General features: G+C 40.2%; 3 protein-coding genes across 4 annotated transcripts in view; 2 read left to right on the top strand and 1 right to left on the bottom strand.

Annotated features, from left to right (window-relative positions):
- The window catches only part of LOC6573464 (proteoglycan Cow), a 47501-nt gene extending 38136 nt beyond the window's left edge, over window positions 1-9365 (top strand). Inside the window, exons 5-11 of one of the 2 annotated variants that reach the window (XM_001999509.4) lie at window positions 2254-2402; window positions 3050-3264; window positions 3320-3439; window positions 3561-3660; window positions 3726-4112; window positions 5271-5408; window positions 6852-9365. In XM_001999509.4, the coding sequence (XP_001999545.2) occupies window positions 2254-2402; window positions 3050-3264; window positions 3320-3439; window positions 3561-3660; window positions 3726-4112; window positions 5271-5408; window positions 6852-6958 (1216 nt within the window). In that variant the 3' untranslated portion in view covers window positions 6959-9365. Of the gene's footprint in view, window positions 1-2253; window positions 2403-3049; window positions 3265-3319; window positions 3440-3560; window positions 3661-3725; window positions 4122-5270; window positions 5409-6851 lie in introns of both variants that reach the window. The other variant, XM_015166933.3, reaches the window with a different exon arrangement.
- A 5091-nt stretch (window positions 9366-14456) lies between these two features.
- On the top strand, window positions 14457-19793 carry LOC6573465. The gene is made up of 8 exons (XM_001999510.4): window positions 14457-15098; window positions 16831-17208; window positions 17294-17483; window positions 17673-17910; window positions 17998-18178; window positions 18250-18463; window positions 18517-18714; window positions 18767-19793. Exons 1-8 carry the CDS (start codon window positions 15011-15013, stop codon window positions 19716-19718), a joined length of 2439 nt encoding a protein of 812 aa, XP_001999546.2. The 5' UTR covers window positions 14457-15010; the 3' UTR covers window positions 19719-19793.
- Window positions 19728-21080, bottom strand: LOC6573466 (ubiquitin-like domain-containing CTD phosphatase 1). Its single transcript, XM_001999511.4, has 3 exons — window positions 20932-21080; window positions 20653-20861; window positions 19728-20599 (listed from the first exon to the last, which is right to left on the bottom strand). The coding sequence occupies exons 2-3, from the start codon at window positions 20816-20818 to the stop codon at window positions 19797-19799; spliced, it is 969 nt and encodes a 322-aa protein (XP_001999547.1). The 5' UTR covers window positions 20819-20861; window positions 20932-21080; the 3' UTR covers window positions 19728-19796.
- Window positions 21081-21331: the final 251 nt, after the last annotated feature.

The following is a 21331-nucleotide window of genomic DNA, read 5'->3' as shown; positions in this document are numbered from 1 at the left end:
TTGCTGTGCCCAGGAAACATTGAGCTAACAAAATCAATAGTTCGCGCGCTCAATTTATCTGCTATTCCGTGCTAGCTCTTCAATCCGGCACGGCGCAAACAAAAGATTTGCCTCGCCTATGGCCCACTTGCTGCGGTTGATAGGGGCACAGATTTGCGGGGCACTTGCCATAGACTGCAAACCAGTGTAAGGCACACGCACACACACACTCACCCATACGCACACACTCACACATTCCAACGCTCATAACTCATATAGTCGTGCATTGTTTCTTGTAACAATATGGTCCGTGCTGCGGCTTTTAGCTGGCAAAACCATAAACCCTGCACTGGGGCGGTGTTCACATAGTTGTCCTCTTACCTCAGCATAGCACAGCCTCAGCCTCAGCCTCAGCCTCAGCCTCAGCTTCAACCCGGCTATGCGGCTGCCGATGGCAGCTATTTGAAACCACTGAGCTGCTTTTTGCTCTATGCTTATGAAGCTGTCAGCATCAGTGGCTCAAAGGCAGCTCCAACAGTTGGTGCAGCCACACCACCTCGTTTCACCTGGCTGTGTGTGTGCCGGTGTGGTTCAAAATTGAAAGCAAATATTTGAGTAAAAATTCACAAATTTTCACAGCAGGCAGCAGGCAACAGCCAAAGTAACCGCAACAGCTATTGACCCAAACTTGCCAACAAATGTGTCGTCGGCCCATGCCGCAATTGTAGCTCTCAGTTCAGGTAAAATTTAAATAGCAGATACATCTTTGAGTGGAACACGAGAAAAATGGAAAATAGCTGAAACCCCTTTTTTAATTGAATTGATAGCTTGCTCTCGCTCTTCTTATCACTCTCTCTCTCTCTCTCTCTCTCTCTCTCTCTCTCTCTCTCTCTCTCTCTCTCTCTTTATCTATGCCAACTATATCACATTCATACACATCAAGAATATGATTTTTTAGCCAATGATATGTTTGCCTTGGCTTAGCTGCGATATTGGACAACTGCAAAAGCAATGCAAATGTTGGCTGCAATAATTTGGCATTTCAGATGCTCTCAGCAATTTTGAACTTGCTTTTATTCTATATTTATTTCTACTCCTCCACTTCACTTGCAGTGTGTTGCATAAATACAAATTTTATTTTTTGTGGAATCGAATTTCATGCTGCATAGTTCACACTTCAGTTTGATTGAGAATCTGTATCATCAGAGTTAAATAATTTTCTTTTTCTCTGCCAATTCTGATTCCTTCAACAAATTCACCTCAATTTTCCTCGTCTTGGGAATTGAAACTGATTTCTTATCAAATTTCCCTGGGAGTCAATTCACACGCTCAATTCGCACATTCTGTAAAACAATTAAAAAACATTCGAGTGAAAAAAATTAATATTATGCAAAGGACTTGAAAAATACACACTCCATTTGCTGCTTATCCTGAGTCAACCAATAAAAATCATTGAACAGCAATCCAGAAACAAATTTTTTTTTTTATTTAAAATAAATTACGTATACGTCGGCATCAGCGGATGCAACAATTAATTGAATTTATTATTTATGTATTTTTTGGTTATGTATTTAAAAGGCGCAATTATGCGTGTACGTCGTAAATTATTAAATGTAAATTACAAAAAGAAGCAGAGTTGCGTGTAAAACAAGGTGTGAATATTATAAATGAATCTTGTTTATTATAATTAACACCAGCTTACAATAATTTCAATTTTATAATCTAACAACGTTTGCTGAGTACGTGAATATTTGATATATTTTAGGAGCTGCAATAAATATATAAAATTCGGTTAGAGAAGGGAAAGAACACAAGCTTTAAGTCCAATTATCTTACATTTCTTTCAATTTACAAGCTTTGGGAAAAATGTCGAAATCCGCGTCGCGTTTCCCGACAGCTCAAATATTTGCACAAATTATAAAAATACAAAATAAAACGTAAATAAGGAAAAAGATGCCTGCTGATGGCTGGAAAGGGGTTCCAGCCCAGGCAGCTAGCTATAAGTGCTTTTGATCTCTGACAGCAATGCCAGCCTGTTTGCCTGTTTGCCTGGGAGCGCGTGCGTTGCATATTAAATAAATATTTAAAGAAGATGTGAGGCGACGGCTAACGGGCCCATAGGCAGCTGCAGGTTTCACCTGCCAGACGTAATTTGCATAAAAAATTAATTTTGCATGTCATCTATTTGTTGTTCGTGGCCTTTATCTCGCTCCGCTGAGTTTGTTGTGCTGATTTCTTTACTGACAGTCTCTTCTCTAACTCTATTCCCGACAGCAATTGCAAGCCGTGTCCCGTGGCCAAGCCAATGTTCCTTTGCGGCGCCGACAACAGGACCTACTCATCACTATGCAGATTGGATTATCACAATTGCATACACTCGACAGCCATACGGATCGGCTGCAAGGGATTCTGTCCTTGCAAGGGTAAGTTAACCGCAAATGGGGACACTTTTATTATTTGACCAGAGCCACAGCCCAAGCGCATGATGAGTTCGAGCCTGGCAAATGTCCAACAACAAGTCGGAGCCAAACAAATGCCAAGCATGCATCGAGCCAATTCCTAGCCGCATGTTGTTTTGGCTTCGACGTCAGGCCGGATGCACTCAAAATTGCAATCACAACTGCAGTGGGCCAGAGGGTGCAGCAAAGCTCCGAGTTCTTACGGCCTTAAATTGCCTGAAGCCGAGTTTAATCAATTGTTGAATTTTTAATAATCCGCTCAACAAGCAGCTTTATTGTTCTAAGGCATTCAGTGAGCAGTCAAGTGGGTGGGTGAGCAGGGCACTTGGTGATTCAGCCAGCTGTAGCTGCAGCAGCATAAATAACAACAACATCAAGCACATTAATTTTAAATTTACACAGATGAAAGCGCATTGCAACTCTTGTCGGTTTTTTTTCTCTTTTTTTCATATTTTATTTTTGTTGTTTGCTTGGGGGCGCGGGAATAACAAGAACATGCATTAAATAGAAATGACGCCTCAGTGGCCAACGCCAGGATATGAAAAGTTTTCCATGCCAAGCGATTTTATGGCGGCCATTTTGCCATTTCAACAATTTCCCTCGTTTTGCAGAAAACACCGATGGCAAGAGACTGCAGCGGCTTGGCGAACGTGGTGGCTACAATAAATACAGCAAAAAGATCAGCCTGGACCAGCAGCAGCAACAGCAGCAGCAACAGCAACAGCAACAGCAGCAGGCCTACAAGGACAGCAATAACAACAACATCATGATGAGCAGCGGGAATGTTATGGGCAGCAACAACAACGACTTCAATACCATCATGAATGTAAGTCAAGCCAAACACAATTGAATACGCATTACATACGTAATCGAATCGACAGGATAAGGAGGACAACAATCGTCACTTTAATCATATCAATGCGCAGTACACGTTCACGCCCGAAGAGATCAAGTATGACAACAAGCACTACAAGTACCTCAAGTACACGGCTTACAAGAAGGTAAGAGCATCCATCCATCCATTACCCCCCTCATACCTGTGCCACCCAGCACTTGGCATGCGTGTGCAATAGATTTGTAGGGGCACAGGTGATATATCTCGAGTGCTTTTCACTCTTACAGGATGCCAAATACCAGGAGGATAAGCACAAGATGCGTGTCTACAATGAGAATGAAGTCATTGAAAAGCAGCCACAAAAGTTCAACAAAAACAATCCAAATGGTAAGTGAAATAAATGGAAATAATATGAAATACATGAATAAATTTGGGAACTTTCCCTCTGCTAGGCTATCCCCTGAAGTCGGCCGAGTGCAAGCCACAGCAGCTGACTGCCATTGGCAATCGTCTGCTGGACTGGTTCTCGGTGATCATGGCCGACAGCAAGAAGCGTCGCCAGCACAGCCAAAAGTCGAAGGCGCATTTCCCACCTGCATGCAAGACCGAGGCCAAGTGGATGTTTGGGCACCTGGATCTGAACAACGATGGGTTGCTGTCGCTGCAGGAGCTGTACGATCTGGAGCACGATCAGAACGAGCGCTGCATCAAGCCATTCATCGACACCTGCGACCTGGATCAGGATAGCTCGATTAACACACGCGAATGGTGCCGCTGCTTCGAGAAGACCGATCGCCCCTGTGCCGCGGTGCGACGAAGAATTGCCGGCGACTTTGCAGGTGAGATAGGTACAGGTGGACATTTCTATAGCTAACATAACACTAATCTTTTTCTCTCTATATATATTCTTGATTGAGTTGAGTGTGTGTTGTGTTCAGTTATTAAATTCAGTTCCATGCAAATGCCCTTGCAGAGCCAAAGCTCGAATATTTCAGTCTACATGTCCGATAATAGAAACAATAGCCTTAAAATAACTTCATTGCAATCTCAGTGTCATAAATATATCCTAAATATATATTTTTATCAGGCTTGCCATTCATTTAAATTGTCTGCCAGGGCATTCAGTCTTCGGCATTTCGGGGATGAGTTTTCATTTGGTTTTTATTATGAAATCGCCGTAAAATGCAAACGCAAACACTACAACAAATGTTGAACACAAATCTCGAAGAGCGGGTAGCTAGAACAGTTATCTGGGTGTTACCTTATCCGTTTCTGGCCCCATCCCACACTCGAAACTTTCTCCCACTCTCTAACTGTTTACGATTCTCTTTTGCCTCTCGCTGTGTGCGCTTTGTTATGTTTATGCCGCTTCTCAAACACTTTTTACTCTACGTTTAACCTATTTTAAGCTATGTATAATTAAGCGCCTGAATGTAATACATACACACACACACACACACACAGACAACTCAATACCACACGCACACACGCATAAGTAGCCACAGCAACAGTTAAAAAGGACACCTCTTTTTGTAATTGTTCTCCGTGCGCTCTCGCTTTGCCGCTCTCGTTTATCTTTTACCTTTTGGCCAAACGCAACTTTTAAGCCAGCAAATTAAACACTTCTAACAACACGAAACTTTTACCTTTTGCCTAGCGCCAGTGTTGTTGCTGGCCCATTATAAACTTTAACTGTATAATTTCCCTTCATTTTATTTTCTGTTCTCTTCTGCTCTGTTCTCATCTGTTCTGTTCTCATCTGTTCTGTTCTGTTCTGTTCTTTTCTTCGTATTCCTACAAGCCCAAAAAGTACGAAACACACAAAAACCAAGCAAAACAAAACAAATTATTACAATAAAATACAAAGAATTTCGCTTGCGCCGCTTTCCCATTTGCCTCTGACAATTATAAAGGCTTACTAAAATTGCGCATTTTTATTGTTCTTCTACTCGCTGTTGTTGTTGCTGTTGCTGTTACTGTTGCTGCAACCTAATTAGGCGCCTACGCACCTGACTGCGACGTCCAAGGATTCTACAAGCCCACTCAGTGCCACAACTCGGTCGGCGTCTGTTGGTGTGTGGACAAGCACGGCGTCGAGTTCGCCAACACCCGTACACGTGGCAAGCCCAATTGCGGTGAGTATGCATCAACAAACACTTGACACGCTACATTGTGGCATTGCACACATATGTGCATATGCATATATGTATATATATCTATGGATACGTATCTAGGCCCAATATATGCATGTGTGTTGACCACGCTTCAATTTGTGAACATTTCCCCATTAGCCTTCACATTTGAATTAATTTTATGCCTACTTCAAATGGAAAATGGGTTTAAAATGTATTCACAGTGATAGCTGTAACTGTAACTGTTACCTTCACATAACAGTAAGAGTTTTGGTGAACTGATTTAATAGCAGTATATAAATTGTATTACAGAATACGAAACTATGACTACTCATTAACCAGGCATCTATTATACTTGCGACAATGATTCAATTGTTGTGACTATTGATTATAGTAATTGTAAGAGTAATAATATCTGCTTGTTTTAAATGTCAGTGATGAAATCTAAAGGCAATTGCTCTGGGAGAATATAGTATATTAGTGACTACTTATATCAGTAACAGTAGAATCTATGTATTTTTTTAAATTTATGAGAGATTTCTATAAATATTTTATGAATTATTTTGAGAGCTGTCACAATTAATCTGGTGAAATATTCATTTAGTTATTTATTTAGAAACTAGGGATTTAGACAAACTTATAGGTTAAGGCACTGGCTTGAATATAATATTAAATGGCCGCCTTGAGCCTGTGCGGCGTATTACCTCAGTCAAAAGATATAGAGTAGCCAGATGCCTGTATGACTTATAATAATGACTAGATAAGGGGAATGAAATAATGAGTAATTTATTTCACTCAATATTGACAAAAGGATATATCATTTATCGTACAAGTACAAGTATTTAATTTATATAACACTGATAAAATATTTGTGTGCTATAGATTGTCATCTCTGCAGATACAAGGACACATGTGGCATATCAGCAAGGCGGCAGCTGTAAACTGACAAAGCGAAATGTTTTATCCTGCTAAGCTCATTTTATTCTGTGACAAGTTTGGTCCCGTCGCTAATAGCTTACGCTTAAACTGGAAATATTTTTGCAACATATATATACATATCTAGCGACCAATCTATATGCAACATAATTAAGCTTAGCTTTCTTTGTCACTCATACGCCATGCGTGCCACATGCGTGTAGCAACTGTCGGAGGTTTGTTTGCTGCATGTGCGATTGGCATACTAAACAAATTCCAATTGGTTATGAGAGAGTGCCACAAATCACATTCAATATGCACGCCGAACTAAGCCAGATTAGTGCTCAATCTGCTGAGACCCATTGTAATATTCTTTTAAGATTTATGTTTATGTTTATTACTGCAGGCTGGCAGGCAGGCAGGCAAACAGCCCCGCCGCACATTCAGTGAACAAACTAATTTGGGGCCATGGCCATGCCGGGCATACATTTTGGCAGAGCAGAAATCGAATTTTACTTTCCATTTGCACAGAGTCCGTGGTAAATAACGCCGCCTCGCTAACATCCGATGACGAGGACGAGGGCGCCGACGACGAGGACAGCGTGGAGGGCAGCGCCGATCAAATGCTGGTCTTCTAAGCGCCGCGGCCAGGCAACGTATTGGCTTATATGTAGTATTGATGTCCATGGGCAATAACTGCCCCGAGTCGTCGAATCCAATCAGCGAGCATTACTGCGTAAACTTGAAAAAAAAAAAAAATTAAAATTATTATAATGACTACAAATAAAAACCAAAATTATAATAAAAGAAAAAGCAAATAACAAAAACCAAAATTGAAACGCAAATGTTGAACGCGTAAACCAAAAAAAAACAAATAAGAAAAAGTAAAAAGAAAAACAATACATAAATGTGCAGTAGCCAAGTAAGAGTTTTCAAATAGAACTACAAATACTTATAGCAGCGTATACTTAGCAGCAAATTCAACACTCGCAAGACAAATGTTTGAATGGCAAAAACAAATACCCAAAATAAGTAAACATACACCAAGACACCAAAACAAATGAAAGTTTTGAAACAACTGAGCTCCAGTGTCATCGTTTGATTTGCTCACTGGTCGGGGAAATTGTGGCATAGTTCTGGGCGCATTGCACGCAAAATTGGCATTATAGAGATGCTATAATTAGCTTATACGTATAAGGTTACCCAACACACAGCTAGCTAAATGGCACAGCAAACACTTACACACATACAGCCCCAACACACACACATACACACACTCACACTAACTCGGTTAGGCAAAGTTTTGCGGTAATTGAATACCATAGCTTCTGTTATAGCACGCGAATCCGTCTTTTAGCTTTTAAAGAGATTTATGTATACATTGAACACTTTCATTGTCCTCTCTGCGTTTTCTTCTGTCCTATCACAAAGCCAAGAAAAAAAAGAAAAAGAAAATACGAATAAAATAAAAAAAAAAACACACGCTAAAAATTCCGCCCAATAAACAAACATACATTTATGTGATAGGTTTAAAAAAAAAAAAAAGAAAGTTAAAAGAAGGCAAAAATATATGTGAAGAATCTGGAAATTTCCAAAAGCAGTTCAGTGCACATAGCTAAAAAAAATATATATATGAAATGAACATAGAAGTATTAAAAAGTTCCGTTGCTTTTTTTACATGCTAGCTGCAATCGATAAATGCTGCGCACGATATCATTTGACGAGCCCCGAACATGCCCCTTGTAGCACTTGTAGACACACCAACACAACACATGCATACATATGTACCAAGCTTAATTCGAATAGAGAGAGAGAGAGGCCTGAGGAGCAGGCATAAGAAGGGTATAGAGCAGACGCTAGCCTGGACAAGTGTTGGCATCTATAGAGAATCCTGGCCATATCTGGGAAGTAATGTAGGGAATGCTTTGAAAGAATAGTTATACAGCAATGTCTGACTCTCATTTAGCGATTGTCAGATGAAAACACACACACACACAGACACACAATACAGACAGACAAATCTAAATGGAACATTAAGCAACATTTTGCATTTGGGCAATGGAATGCCAATAGAGAAATGAAGAAGAATTTGAAATAACATTTTACTGAATACACTTAACTTGCAACCAGGCACACCGCAATGAGATCTACAAATTTCCACATAAATCATATTAAACTAATATACGATAAAACCATAAGAGATAAAAAAAAATGCTTATGCATGCGTGCAAATTTATATATATATATACATTTATATGTATGTAAACCATATATATGTATATTAATGAATAATTAAAGAATATGTTTAAATGTATGTAAGTATATAAGTGGCAGCAACATACTCAATTAACTGGCAGCAAATCAGATTCCACAGGCATTAATTAAAGTAGTGCATTCATTTACAATTTAATTAAATACCGATTTGAATTGTTGCTTTTCTATTATAAATGTTTATTTACTTTTCGTTTATGTCTTTGGCAGCGTAAAAGACAAGGCTTGCCACATAATAGCAAAAAGCAAAGCGTAAAAGTAGAGCAAAGAGTTACGAAAATAAACATTGGATTTAAATAACTTTATATTATAGCAAAAATTTATAACACAAAACTAATAAAAAAAAAATAATTAATAATAAAAAAAGTATATATATATATTAAATATATATTATATAAATTTGAGAAAACGTGTAGAAATTGTGTTTTTGGCTGCATTTAAAATAGAAATTGACGCCTCTATAAACTGACTATATACTACGATCACGATTGTATTTATGTATGTATTTATGTACGTGTGTATTAAGCGAATTGCATTAATTCTAGTGAGCCAAAAGTAAATTATATCCAACAACAACAATAAGAAATGAGCAACTGCTAAATGTTATCAACTTAATTCAATCAATTAATTCAATTAATTCAATTAATTTCACTTTAAATTCGTTCAATACATTTTCCGGCTTATAATGTTGCTACAAAAAGAATTTATGCAATAAATAGTACGAAATTATTTAAATCATATTATCAATTCAATAAAAATAAAAACAAATACGCAGTGATGCATTTCAACAAATTTCTTCAGCACATTTGTTTCTTATTTATTTCCTTATAATAATAACATTGCAAGCGTTAAATAATAAGCGAAATTCAAATCAATCAAGAAATATGTCTGTTTTATTTATATATATATATACATATATACAAAACGATGAAACCAATAAATATAATTTAATGCAATTTCAATATACGCCCAAATCTTGTCTATTTACTTGTTCAGCTAAGCGTCTAGATTTACTCATTAACTTGCTTTGTATTCTCTGTTCGGCATATTGATGGATTGACACAGCTAAGCAGAGTTTTTGAATAGTTTAAAATTCACATTTAAACTGACCAAGTCTCTAATTAATTGTGAACTTTTGTCTGAAGTCTTCGATTCGCTGCGGGCGCAGCAAGCATAAACAAACTGCGCTAACTTCTGGCATTAAAGCCAGCTTCAAGAATAATAAATTTCCGCCACTAATTTTATGCGCGCCCAAGGCAAAAAAAAAACAACAAAAAAGAAGAAGAAAGAATTGAAGCAGATTTTGCTAAAATGGCTAATGCTCGACTACTTGATACCCATTGCTCAGCTGTTAAATTCTATAAACCAAGTCATTCCATATACCTCACCAAGAATTTGGAATATTCTAATGCCAACTCTGGGTTTTCTTTCTGCTTTGACTGTTTTATCTAGCTGGAGTAGTATATACAATTGAACTTGTTATAGGGTAGATATACGAAAAGCAGCTACCAGAAGACCGCAAGACAGCTGCAACAGGCGCTCAGAACAATTATTGCAGAGATTTAAATAAATTTCAGTTAGCGGCGGTCGAGCTGCTGCTTTAAAGTCGACTTGTTTCATTGAAAGTTCACACGCTCGTTGCTGCTAGCAGTGGGCGGCTCGGCTGCAGTGGGCGTGGCTAATGCTATTGCTGTTGTTTGTATTAGTATTGTCAAGGGTGCAACCGACAGCAACTTCGGCGTGCTGTACAAACCGGAAGTTGCCAACAACAACAGCAAGAACAAACGGTGGGTGAGTATAAAACAAATGTCAGACACATACGCACACACACACACACACACACACACACACACACACACACACACACACACATACATATGCAGTCTGTGTGCTCGGACATGTGCAACTTTTAGTTAGTCGCTTAGTCACACGAACTGAATGTTTTCTGATTATTTTTGTGTGGTGTTAAATAGCAAAGACTTTTGGCAAATTGCCTTTGCTGTTTTTGTTAGTGACAGGGTAAACATGCAGAGAGAGAGAGAGAGAGAGAGAGCGAGTATCTTGTGTGTGTGCATATCTATTTGCATAATTCAGTGATTCAAACAATGTGACAAGTTGCTTGCAACGCCTGGGTGAGACTGTTGCTGTTGCTATTGTTTTTTGCTAATGCTGTTGCTACTGCTGTTGCTGTTTCTTATGTCTATGTATGAGTGCGTGTGTGTGTGTGTGTGTGTGCCTTCAGCTGTTGCCATCGTTGAGGCATTCAAGCGCAACTTTGGACGGTGCTTTATGGCCTGGTTGCCGGCCTGACTGACTGTTGGCCTGTCTGACATGTCACATAGCCATGTGCGTGTGTGTGAGTGCAACAGTGTGGGTGTCATTGGTGTCATTGTTGCCTGCTGTCTGACCCCACTTAAGAGCAACGCCAGCACACTTTGCCTGACTTTTTGGCATTTTTAATTAGGCAAAGTTTTGTGAAGTGTGCGACGTAGGTTAATTGTTCATGTATGTATTTATTGCGCATACACATATCCGTGTGCTTACATATTTAAGCATACCCAAACTGATTGCCCGACTAACTGCTTTGGGTGCTTATTAATGCAAAGTGCCTAAAATCAAGCCGTAGAGCTTGACTTTTATAAAAAGACAAAGGAACTTAGAGTCTTATTTGACAAAATTGCGCAAGGATTCGCATAATTAATTTATGTAGGGGCACGAAATGTCTGTCAACCTCGCATACTTAATTTTTGGTACAGTGTTATCCTTATAAAATAATTTACATAAAATATTTTACATAATTAGAATACAATAATACATACAATAAGTAGATTTCTAATTTTAAGTGCTATTAATTGTTTCTATAAGGCTTTTGGTTGTTTAATAAAATTTATTTATTTTTTTTCTTTATTTTCAATTTGTTTTGTATAAAATAATAAGCAAATCTCTAAACTATGAAATGTGTAATTTAATAATTTACTTAATTCATCAATTGATTCATACAAACACAGAATAAAATTGTATTGTATATGTACAACAAATTGTGATGCCTGCATCGCTCTAGATCGCGACATCTCTCTCTCTCTCTCTCTCTCTCTCTCGCTCTCTTTTCACCTTCTACCTTTCCCACCTTTCTCTGTCTCCTTCTCTCTCTCTCTCGCTCTCCTCTCCCTTTCCCACCTCTTTCTTTCCTTCCTTTCTCTGTCTCCCTCTCTCTTCGTCTCTCTCCCTGTCTCTCTTCCTCTCTTTCGCCCTCTCTATCTCTCTCTCTCTCTCACATTGTATAGAAAAGTAACTTTTGGTTTGGTATCCTTTAATTCCTACCTTTACACATTTACATATCAGCTGATAACTGTTAATGTGGACGCATAATAGCGAGTTGGCTGTAATTTGTAATGGTTGTAATTACCGTAGTATATCTGAGGTAAATGTATGTTTCTTATATAAGCTCTCACACAACTACAAATGTGTGCTGTCGGTTGTGCAACATTTATTTTTGTATGCGTCATTCATACGTCACTTCTGTTGCTGGTAGAAGTCACAGAGTCAAACACAGACACGCGCACGCACACACACACACGCGCACACTACTAATTTTATAGTTCAAGGTGAAATGCGAAGCTTTGTGGGGCGGGCATTGCTACAAATAAACTTGCGACCGGTCGCGGCCTTTTGTTTTTTAAAGGCAACAGTGGTGCAGCAACACCACATAAATTTTAAAGTCACATTTTGCAGTTTCACATTGCTGTTGTTCCTGTTGCCGTTGCTGTTGCATTTTCGCTAGTTATTGTGCTGGCTTGGCGTTTTAAACATGGCGTCATCTCGACCTGCGATTATGGAAAGTTATGACGACCTATATTTCCATAACACACGCACACAAATATATACATTTGAAGACATATCTACAAGCATATATACATAAATAAATAAATACATATATACACTTGTTTTTCCGTTGTTTGCATGCAATAATAATTTATAGTGCCTTTGCATGCAGAGTGCAATGCTTATGAATAATTACGTATACGCAGGGCGACAATCAAGCCGAGCGAAAGCATATGGCAAAGAGCTCAGGAGTCAAGGTAAGCATTAATAATAGCTAACTAACAAAGTAGAAAAGAATAATTTGATCAGCTTATTATTTAGTTAGAGCTCTCCATAGAATAGAATAACTTCATCAGCTTGTTAAATAGTTAGAGAAAGAAAAGTATAACTTTATCAGCTTATTAAAAAGTTAGAGTTCTTCATTCTTTTTTCTTTTTTTATTTATTTTTTTTTTTTTATTTATTTATTTTTTTTTTATATATATATATATATATCTAATATATACAAAGCAACATATATATATATATATATATATATATATATATATATATATATATATATATATATATTGCATAGAGTTTAATGCATTTTCTAGCTAATTAAGTTAATGGAATATATATTTTTGTACAACGCATTTTCCAGTTAATTTAGCTAATTTCCTTAAACAGGTTTTTCGGCTTTCACTTTTTGCATTTGCAAAAAAGGCTTTTCAAAATTATGAAATAATAATTAGGAAATTTATAAACAATCTACACACTTAATGTGTAGCGTAGTATATATTCCCTCTTGTCAGATTTTACTCAAAGTTTAAAGTTCTCAAGAACGTCAAAGAAATACTTTTCCTCTCTTAAAAGTAATCAGCTTAAATGCTACGTTCAATTTCTTTACTCTGTAAGACTCAATACACATGCATTCGAACAGGTACATACATGCACATAATATGCATGCCAAATTGAGCAATTGCATGTTTGTGAGCCAGAGTGGAGCAGAGCAGACTTACATACATTCGCATTTATTACACAGAAATAATAATAATGTCCGCCCTTACAGCATTTACACATATGTATGTATGTATGTATGTACCTATGCTATGTGGGCACATCGTCGCTCAAGCAAGACATCTGGGCAGCCGATGGCTGATGGCTGATGGCTGACGGTGACCTTGACCAACTTGCCAATAAGTAAAATTCAAGTGAAAACCGCAAAAGGTCACGCACACGACGCTGTCATGGGCCCCACAAGCTTGAAATAATTATGCAAAGGGCGCCTCTAATTGCGTAGCTGTCGAATGACTAATTGAAAAGTAGTAAGCAAATTGTGGAAATAATTGCGTATACGCTGTGTAGAATCATGTGCGTTTGTGTGTGTGTGTGATGAATGCATTTATGTTGTTTCAGTAACAAAGCTAATCAACAGCAATATCGTTGCTACAAATGTGAATCAAGCATTTATCATTGGGCAACAACAAACAATTGTTGTCAACGGCAAAACCACTGAACTGTTAAAAGTGCCATTGAATACAACAACAAAGCAATTACAACAACAACAGCAACAACAATGTCAACGATGCTGGAACCCAACTGCGCAAACACTCAAAAGATACACAAAAAGTAAACGACATGCATGGCTAGATGCGCTGGCTAGAGACATAGATATGTATGTACATACATTGATATGTAGATGTAGATGTATTTGTAGATACATTGGCAGCCAGGTAGCCAGGCAGCACTACCTGTACAGCGAGCTACGCACTGGGCCACGCCCTGCGCTGCGGCGTGTGCGTTAAATTGTTTTGTTTATTGCACATTGTCAGCGAGAGCCGGCGAGCAATTCGGCTCGACGACTCGCTTCGGATACGGCGGAGCAGCGATCTAATCAGCAGCAGTCGACGTTGACATGACATTTCTCATACGCTCGGTTAGCCGCGACGTCGACGCTCGATCGAAGCATTCATATCACTTGCACATACACACACTCAGGCATCTGTGTGTGCGTGTGTGTGTGCGTTAGATCTACCTGGCTGGGAAGCACTCGACTCGGCTTCAGTCGCAGTCGCAGTCGCAGCCTCACCGTCAGCCTTTGCTATTTGCAAGTCGAAAGTCGCGCTCGTCAGACGTGCACAACAACAACAAGATAATACTAATACAAAGTGCATTTGGCTAATGGAAGTTTGAAAAAAAAAATGCACTGCAAAGGGCAATATTATAAATAAAAATTGTATTTATTTTGCATGATAAAATATATTTATATGTATATATATTAAAACATAGCTCGTGCAATCCGGCCATAATTCGGCTAATTGATAGATTCAGGGCAAAGTGTCCGACTCCTATTTAATTTGCATATGGCCTCTGGGCCGCTGTAACGTGCGAATAAACAAAATCGAAAGTGTTAAATAGTGTAAAACATTACCATGAATTGATAGCTGGGCCAATTGGCAAAAAGCCCGGACTACATTCTGTATTGTGGCCGCAGATCAATTTCGGAATAATTCAAAAACTCAAACTGCTCGCCCCATCAATAATAATTGGCAATGCAATAACAGCAGCAAACAAAACACAACAAAACACAACACAACAACAACAGCAACAAAAACAATGCCTAAGCCAGATAGTGAATCGCAATGGCCATGCAAATTGCTATTGAAAATAATATTATCATTGATGCTGCAACAATACACAAGTGGTAAGCTCAACATTTGAACATGCTTATGGACACCTTTGTGCCTGCCCTATCCCTAATCATCAATAATATTCATGAGCAGGCTTAAAAGTCAGTACCCTATATACCTACATATGAATAGCTTAATGTTAAATAGGCCAATTCGTTTTGGTTAGTAGAGTACGATAATTAGGCTCAAGTATTTAAAGTTTTATATTAATACAAATTTAGGCAAATTTACAGAACTTTTAATCCTAAACAAAATTGTCATACAAACCAATTTACTCAACATTTTATTTTTAGTGGGATTCTGTTTTCCCAGATAAGTTTTTAATTAATTTTAGTTTAGAAAAAAATGTGTTTTAGCGGGTTTTAAGAAGGGTTTTAAGGATTTCTGTTCAGAGTAGTCAGGTCCCCAATGAAGTTTAGATTAAAAGTTGCCTTACTGCCTTGGCAAAGAGCATTTCCAAGTGGGGCATATAAAAATTGTTATATTTTATAAGCCATATAACAATAAGCGTACATATTTATTTCAATAACAAAACTTGCGTAAATTAGTAAAAATAAATGAAAAATTAATAAAAGCATATTAATTACATATATACAAAAATATTTCTTTTAAAAAAAATAAATATTCTTAAACCGGAATATGAAATAAATCGAATTCCGAATTACAGAATTAAATAGAAATTGTATAAATTAACTGCATAAAAATCCCCAACTAAATTTATAGCTTAAAATAGTTAAAGTCTAGTCAAATGTACTCATATATTATTATTATTTTACATATATTAAGATATTTTTTATCAACTGCTCTGGCCAGGTGCTGACGTGATGCGTCAATTAAAATATTTTTGCACTTGGAATTTGCATTGCATATTTAACTCAGACGCTGATTGTGTTTGAGCTGAAAACCAAAAGAGCAGCTATCAATTTACAAGAGGGTGCCAGAAAGAGAGGCAGCGCTTGAGAGTGAGTGAGAGCGAGAGGCGAAGAGCTGTGCGGTTTTTCAGTTTTGCCTGAGAGCGATTCTGATGCTCCCCAACTCTGAATGTAAGATATACTCAAGTTTAACTATTGTTCGTCCGCTTACATAAACAATTGACTAGAGATGTAAATAGATGATTTAATTGTTGAATAAAAATACATTTTAAATATTTCCTGAAAATCAAGATAAGGGGAAAAGGGAAAAAATTCAAAGCCAAACTTTTTGATTGAATAATAAAATAAATATGGAAATATATAAAGCGCATTTATATAATGAATTTATTTATATATCTTTGAATTATAATTAAGTCGAATTAGTAGGAAAAATTAAGCTTATTTTAGCATATGATACAAAAGATTATATTTTAGTTAAGTCACCATTTCGTTCACAGGTTAAGAGTTCATTATTTAGTTAACAAGCAGTTTTATATATGATTTTTTTTTATTTATTTATATTTATTTATTATTATTAATATTATTATTTTTTTTTTTTTGCGAAGTGCATGCCTAATTGCTCAGTTATGCATAGGTAGCTCAAATTATTCGCACCGATGATCATAAAAATATTAAGTATCGATTGTAGGCTGCAAATTTTGAGTCACGATCGCAACCGCAGTTGGTTTTTGCGTAATTGATATGCCAAATTCTATACAGGTATTGCTCAGGTAATGTGCAATTTGTGGAATGTTTGGGTCCCAGTCATGCGCAGCATTTGTGGCTCATCGCAAATAGATCGAAGCTGATATTCCACTCTTCCATTGTATTGTAGATGCGCTGCTGCTCAAGTGTCCGCTGCATCAGCTGCAGTTGCAAAAGATTGTCGGATTCCGTCCGCCCCTTGAATACCTCAGCGAACGGAATTTGATTTACGCCCCACCGACTGCCAGCAATTTCAAAGATCGGGATCGACGCAGCGGCGACTATGGACTGGGCGAGCGTGTGCCCGACGAGCAGCCCGCCAGCCAGCTGTGCTGGCGCAGCTGCAACGAGGATCCCGACTGCATTGCCTATGTGCATCTGCTGGACACCGACGAGTGCTACGGCTACTCGTACTTTGAGCGCAGCTCACGCTACTTGCCCATCGGGCATGACCTGCCCTTGGTGGCCGATGGCGAGGCCATGTTCTACGAAAAGACTTGCCTGCGGGGTTCGTATTGTTGCTGTTCGGGCTCGGGCTGGGCGTGCTCGCCGCCCACCCTGATGGTCTCTATTCTCATTCTCTTTTGTTGCAGTGCCCGAGGCATGCAAAGGTCGCCTCTGGTCGCTCACCAAAATTCCAGGGAACAGTCTGGTGTTCCATGGCAAAAAGACCATTTCCACGCTGGTCACGCGCCGTGAGTGCGCCGAAAGATGTTTCTTTGAAACGCAATTCAAATGCCTCTCCGCCTCGTTCGCCCCATCGTATCGGAACAATCGTGAGCGGTAATTGACAGTTTGTAGCTGTTTCTGCCTAAATTAATTGCCATTGTTATGCATTTTTAATGCGAAAGCGTTTCCATTGGATTATGATATCACTGTGTGAAGTCATAAATCATCACCTCATACATTTAGAGCTCATCAGCTGTAACGCTTCTCAATGTGCCGTTGGCTCTGTCCTCTGTCCGCCCACAGGTTTCGCAGCGAGGAGCACTCGTCACGGCCCCACGTCACTCTGGGTCGCTGCACGCTGAGTGACAAGGACAAGTCCATACAGCCGGATGCCTTCCGGGCGGCGCCCTATGACGAGGAGTACATGGAAAACCAGTGCTACGAGCGAGCGATTGAGAACGACAACTGCTCCTATGAGCTGTATGCCAACAGCAGTTTCATCTACGCGGAATCCAAATATTTGGGCCTAACCCAAAAAGAGGTGCGCCCCGTTTGTAGCGCTTGAGCTGACGCGCCCCATGATTCGAATCGATTGGCTGATTGATTGATGACCTTTTTGGTATTACAGTGTCAGGCGCTTTGTACACATGAGTCCAAGTTCCACTGCCAGGGCATATCCTTCTACTATCTCAATCAGCTCACCCGCTCCGAGTGCCTGCTGCACTCCGAGGACATCGTATCCCTGGGCCCGCGTAGCCTTAAGCTGCGCGACAACTCCGTTTACATGCGACGCGTCAAATGCCTAGATGGTGAGCTTCACTTCAATGGAAATTGCTCTAAAAACACCTTTCATTATTACCTGTCTCTCCGTGGCACACAGTGCAGGTGTTTTGCACACGCGATGAGATGAACGTTCGCTACAAGCCGAAGGACTGGTTCACGGGTCGCATGTATGCCAGCATGCACTCCAAGGACTGCCAGGCGAGCGGCACAGGCAACGAGAGCTTGATGCTCCGCCTCGATATCGGCAGCGAGGCCAAGGAGAATCGCTGCGGCATTCTGCGCGCCTACGAGATGACCCACTCCTACCACAGGTAAGCCACATTGATATCCAGCTAAACACAAACTCCAGCCTCATCCCTTGCAGAACCTTCATATCCGCATTGGTCGTCATACAGAACAATGCGAATGTGCAAACCCAGGGCGATCGACTCATCAAGGTCGGCTGCATCCTGAACAACGCCACGCACGCAATTGGTCAGATGGTGCGGGATAGCAATGCAGATGCCTCGGAGCAGGTGCCCAGTGCCATTGCGCTGGAGTCCTCGCTGGAATATGCAGAGCAGTATGTAAATCCCTGATGTGACAACTTGAACACTAATACGAATCTCCCACAGCATGTTTCCACAGGAGGGCGTGGTGCACTACAACAGCAACACGGGTCCCCACCCGCATCCGCAGATCACACTCCAAATAGTGGATCTCTCGCAGCAGCACGAAATAAGCGACGTACAAATTGGCCAGAACTTGGAGCTCCAGATTGTAGCCGAATACAGCAAGGAGCAGCTGGGCGAGCATCTCGAGCTGCAGCTGGCGCCTCTGCCAGACTTCCAGGCCACATCGCTGGTGGCCAAGTCGCTGGACAACCAGAACTATGTGCTGCTCATAGACGAGCGCGGCTGTCCCACAGATGCCAGCGTCTTTCCGGCTCTGGAGCGTGTGCGCACACAGTCGAAGAACATGCTGCGTGCCCGGTTTCATGCCTTCAAGTTTTCCGGCACAGCCAACGTTAGCTTCGATGTGAAGATTCGCTTCTGCGTGGAGCGCTGTGCGCCCACCAATTGCGTCACTCTCTCCGGCGGCCTCTGGCAGCGACGCAAACGCCAGCTGGAGCGGCCAGAGCGTCAGCTGGAGCAGCTCAGGGTACAGAATCCCGTATATATATCAACAGTTATGGACATGCTCCCCGACGAATTGAACAATACGGCGACTGCGTCAAAGGCAAATATAACGGCACAGGTGGAGCTGCCACTCAACTATAATCTGCGTGTCCACGGACCGGATCAGACCAACAGCAATAGCTATCTGTATGGAGAGCGCGGAGTACTGCTCATAGCTGGCATTGATGATCAGCTGCACCTGGACAACATCTGCATCAACCAGAGCCTGCTGATCGCGCTCTTCATTCTCTGGCTGATCTGCCAGGTGGCGTTGCTCTTCGGCTGCGGCATGGTGCTGCAGCGTTACCGGCGGCTGGCCAAGCTAGAGGAAGAGCGTCGGCGACTGCACGAGGAGTACCTAGAGGCCAGACGCGTACACTGGGCGGATCAGGGCGGATACACACTCTAGATTGTCGAATTGAGTTTTAAAATACTTTAATTGAGTAAAATTAAGCGAAAGTTATACCTAATATGCCAAAAACAAGCATTAAGAATTTTTCTTGGGATCGTAGTGCTCCCACTTACGATGATTGAGGGAGTTGAAATCTTTACAGTACAAGGCAATCTGGCGCAGATAATTGGACAGTTTCAATAGCTCCCTGTCTTTGGAGCGGTTTAGGTGAGCCTGTCGAAATGGACGTATTTTGAGTCCCGACCTGGGGTTCATCATGAAATTCCGGCGTATATCATCGAACATGATCGTGTTCTTGGGACTGTACTGCTTGTACAGGCCCCATATGACGCCCAAAGGCTTCACATCCACTACGCCGCGTTCCGGCACATGCACAGAGATCATGGCATTCGAGTCGAGGTAGAACATTATCTTATAACTCTCATTGCTAGTGACGCCGAGCAGCTTCATTTTCTCTTCGATCCAGCGCATGCTGGTGGCTGACCAAATAACTATATCGTAGTTCTCATATGCCGAGGTTAGAAACTCGTGCAAATACGGACGCATCAGTTCCGTGCCCTGCTCTGCTGGAGATCGATGATCGAACAGTGTGTAGTCTATGTCCAGGACCAGCAAATTTTTGCCTTCGCGTGGCGGCGACAACTCTGTGATTTTATAATCCCGCACGCGCCGCTGCACTTTGGCTAGGTACACTGCAGAGTTCTCCACGGAATCATCACGCTCTTCGGCATCATCGAAGTCGTCAATCACCTCGCCGATATCATCGGGCAGGCTACAGGCGTCCTCAATGTCCGCCTCTGTGGACCCCACCATCATTAGCTTGAAATTCGGTTTGAGCTCTAAGGCACACAGCTTAATGTTGTCTGCAGCCGGCTTCCCTACAAGGCAAATAATTATTGTGTGCAATTTGCATTTCAGGTTCTTGTATTACCTTTATGCTTGAGATTCAATAGCTTCTGGCGCTCCGGACGCACCTGCGTTTTCCGAAAGATTTCGTGGCGCAGCATTTCAACGGTGTCCTGGTCGGTCAGATCGGATATGGGGTACTCCTTACCACTCCATTTAAGAACAATCACAATTTCATTAACTTCTGTCATTTTGAATTGTGTTTTTATAGAAACGAAGAAAGAAAAAAATAAACTGACAAAGAGAAAATCAGGTTTATACTTTCATTATATTACGCGCGCCAATTTTGTATTTCCATACTCACTTTGGCTGGGATGCTGCTTAAACAGATTTACATTTTTTTAATACAAATAGAGAACTCAAATTCATATCTCATTATATTTGTTATTTGCTTGTCAGCTGCTGTGTAATTCCTTCAAACAGCTTTGTTTCCCCAAAAGTAGCATTGAACTAGTTCGTTTTGTATAGCTGCTCACTACTTATCGATAACAAATGTCAGATTAATTTGGTCTGTTTTATGGTAAGTCTGAACAACGCCATTTTACACATATCGATGTTTACCCGCGGCATGCAACCCGGCCGTCGCTCGACGCTTATATATATTTGAAAATTTAAAAAAGCAACACAGTATACTTATTTTTAAGCGTGCAGTTACAGCTGAGAAATTACGTTTGAGAAGTAATTTATTTAAGCAATATTCGAAT

The sequence above is a fragment of the Drosophila mojavensis genome, unplaced genomic scaffold (assembly GCF_018153725.1).
Source record: "Drosophila mojavensis isolate 15081-1352.22 unplaced genomic scaffold, ASM1815372v1 contig_16, whole genome shotgun sequence".
NCBI classification, from domain to species: Eukaryota; Metazoa; Arthropoda; class Insecta; order Diptera; family Drosophilidae; genus Drosophila; species Drosophila mojavensis.
This window is presented reverse-complemented; position numbering and strand designations above follow the sequence as displayed.

Coding starts and splice junctions, on each gene's coding strand:
- LOC6573466 (XM_001999511.4), bottom strand. CDS start 20,818: ATGACAGAAGTTAATGAAATTGTGATTGTTCTTAAATGGAGTGGTAAG. Junction 20,600..20,652: donor ATTGAATCTCAAGCATAAAG/GTAATACAAGAA, acceptor TTTGCCTTGTAG/GGAAGCCGGCTGCAGACAAC.
- LOC6573465 (XM_001999510.4), top strand. CDS start 15,011: ATGCCTAAGCCAGATAGTGAATCGCAATGGCCATGCAAATTGCTATTG. Junction 17,911..17,997: donor TGGGCCTAACCCAAAAAGAG/GTGCGCCCCGTT, acceptor TTGGTATTACAG/TGTCAGGCGCTTTGTACACA. Junction 18,179..18,249: donor ACGCGTCAAATGCCTAGATG/GTGAGCTTCACT, acceptor CGTGGCACACAG/TGCAGGTGTTTTGCACACGC.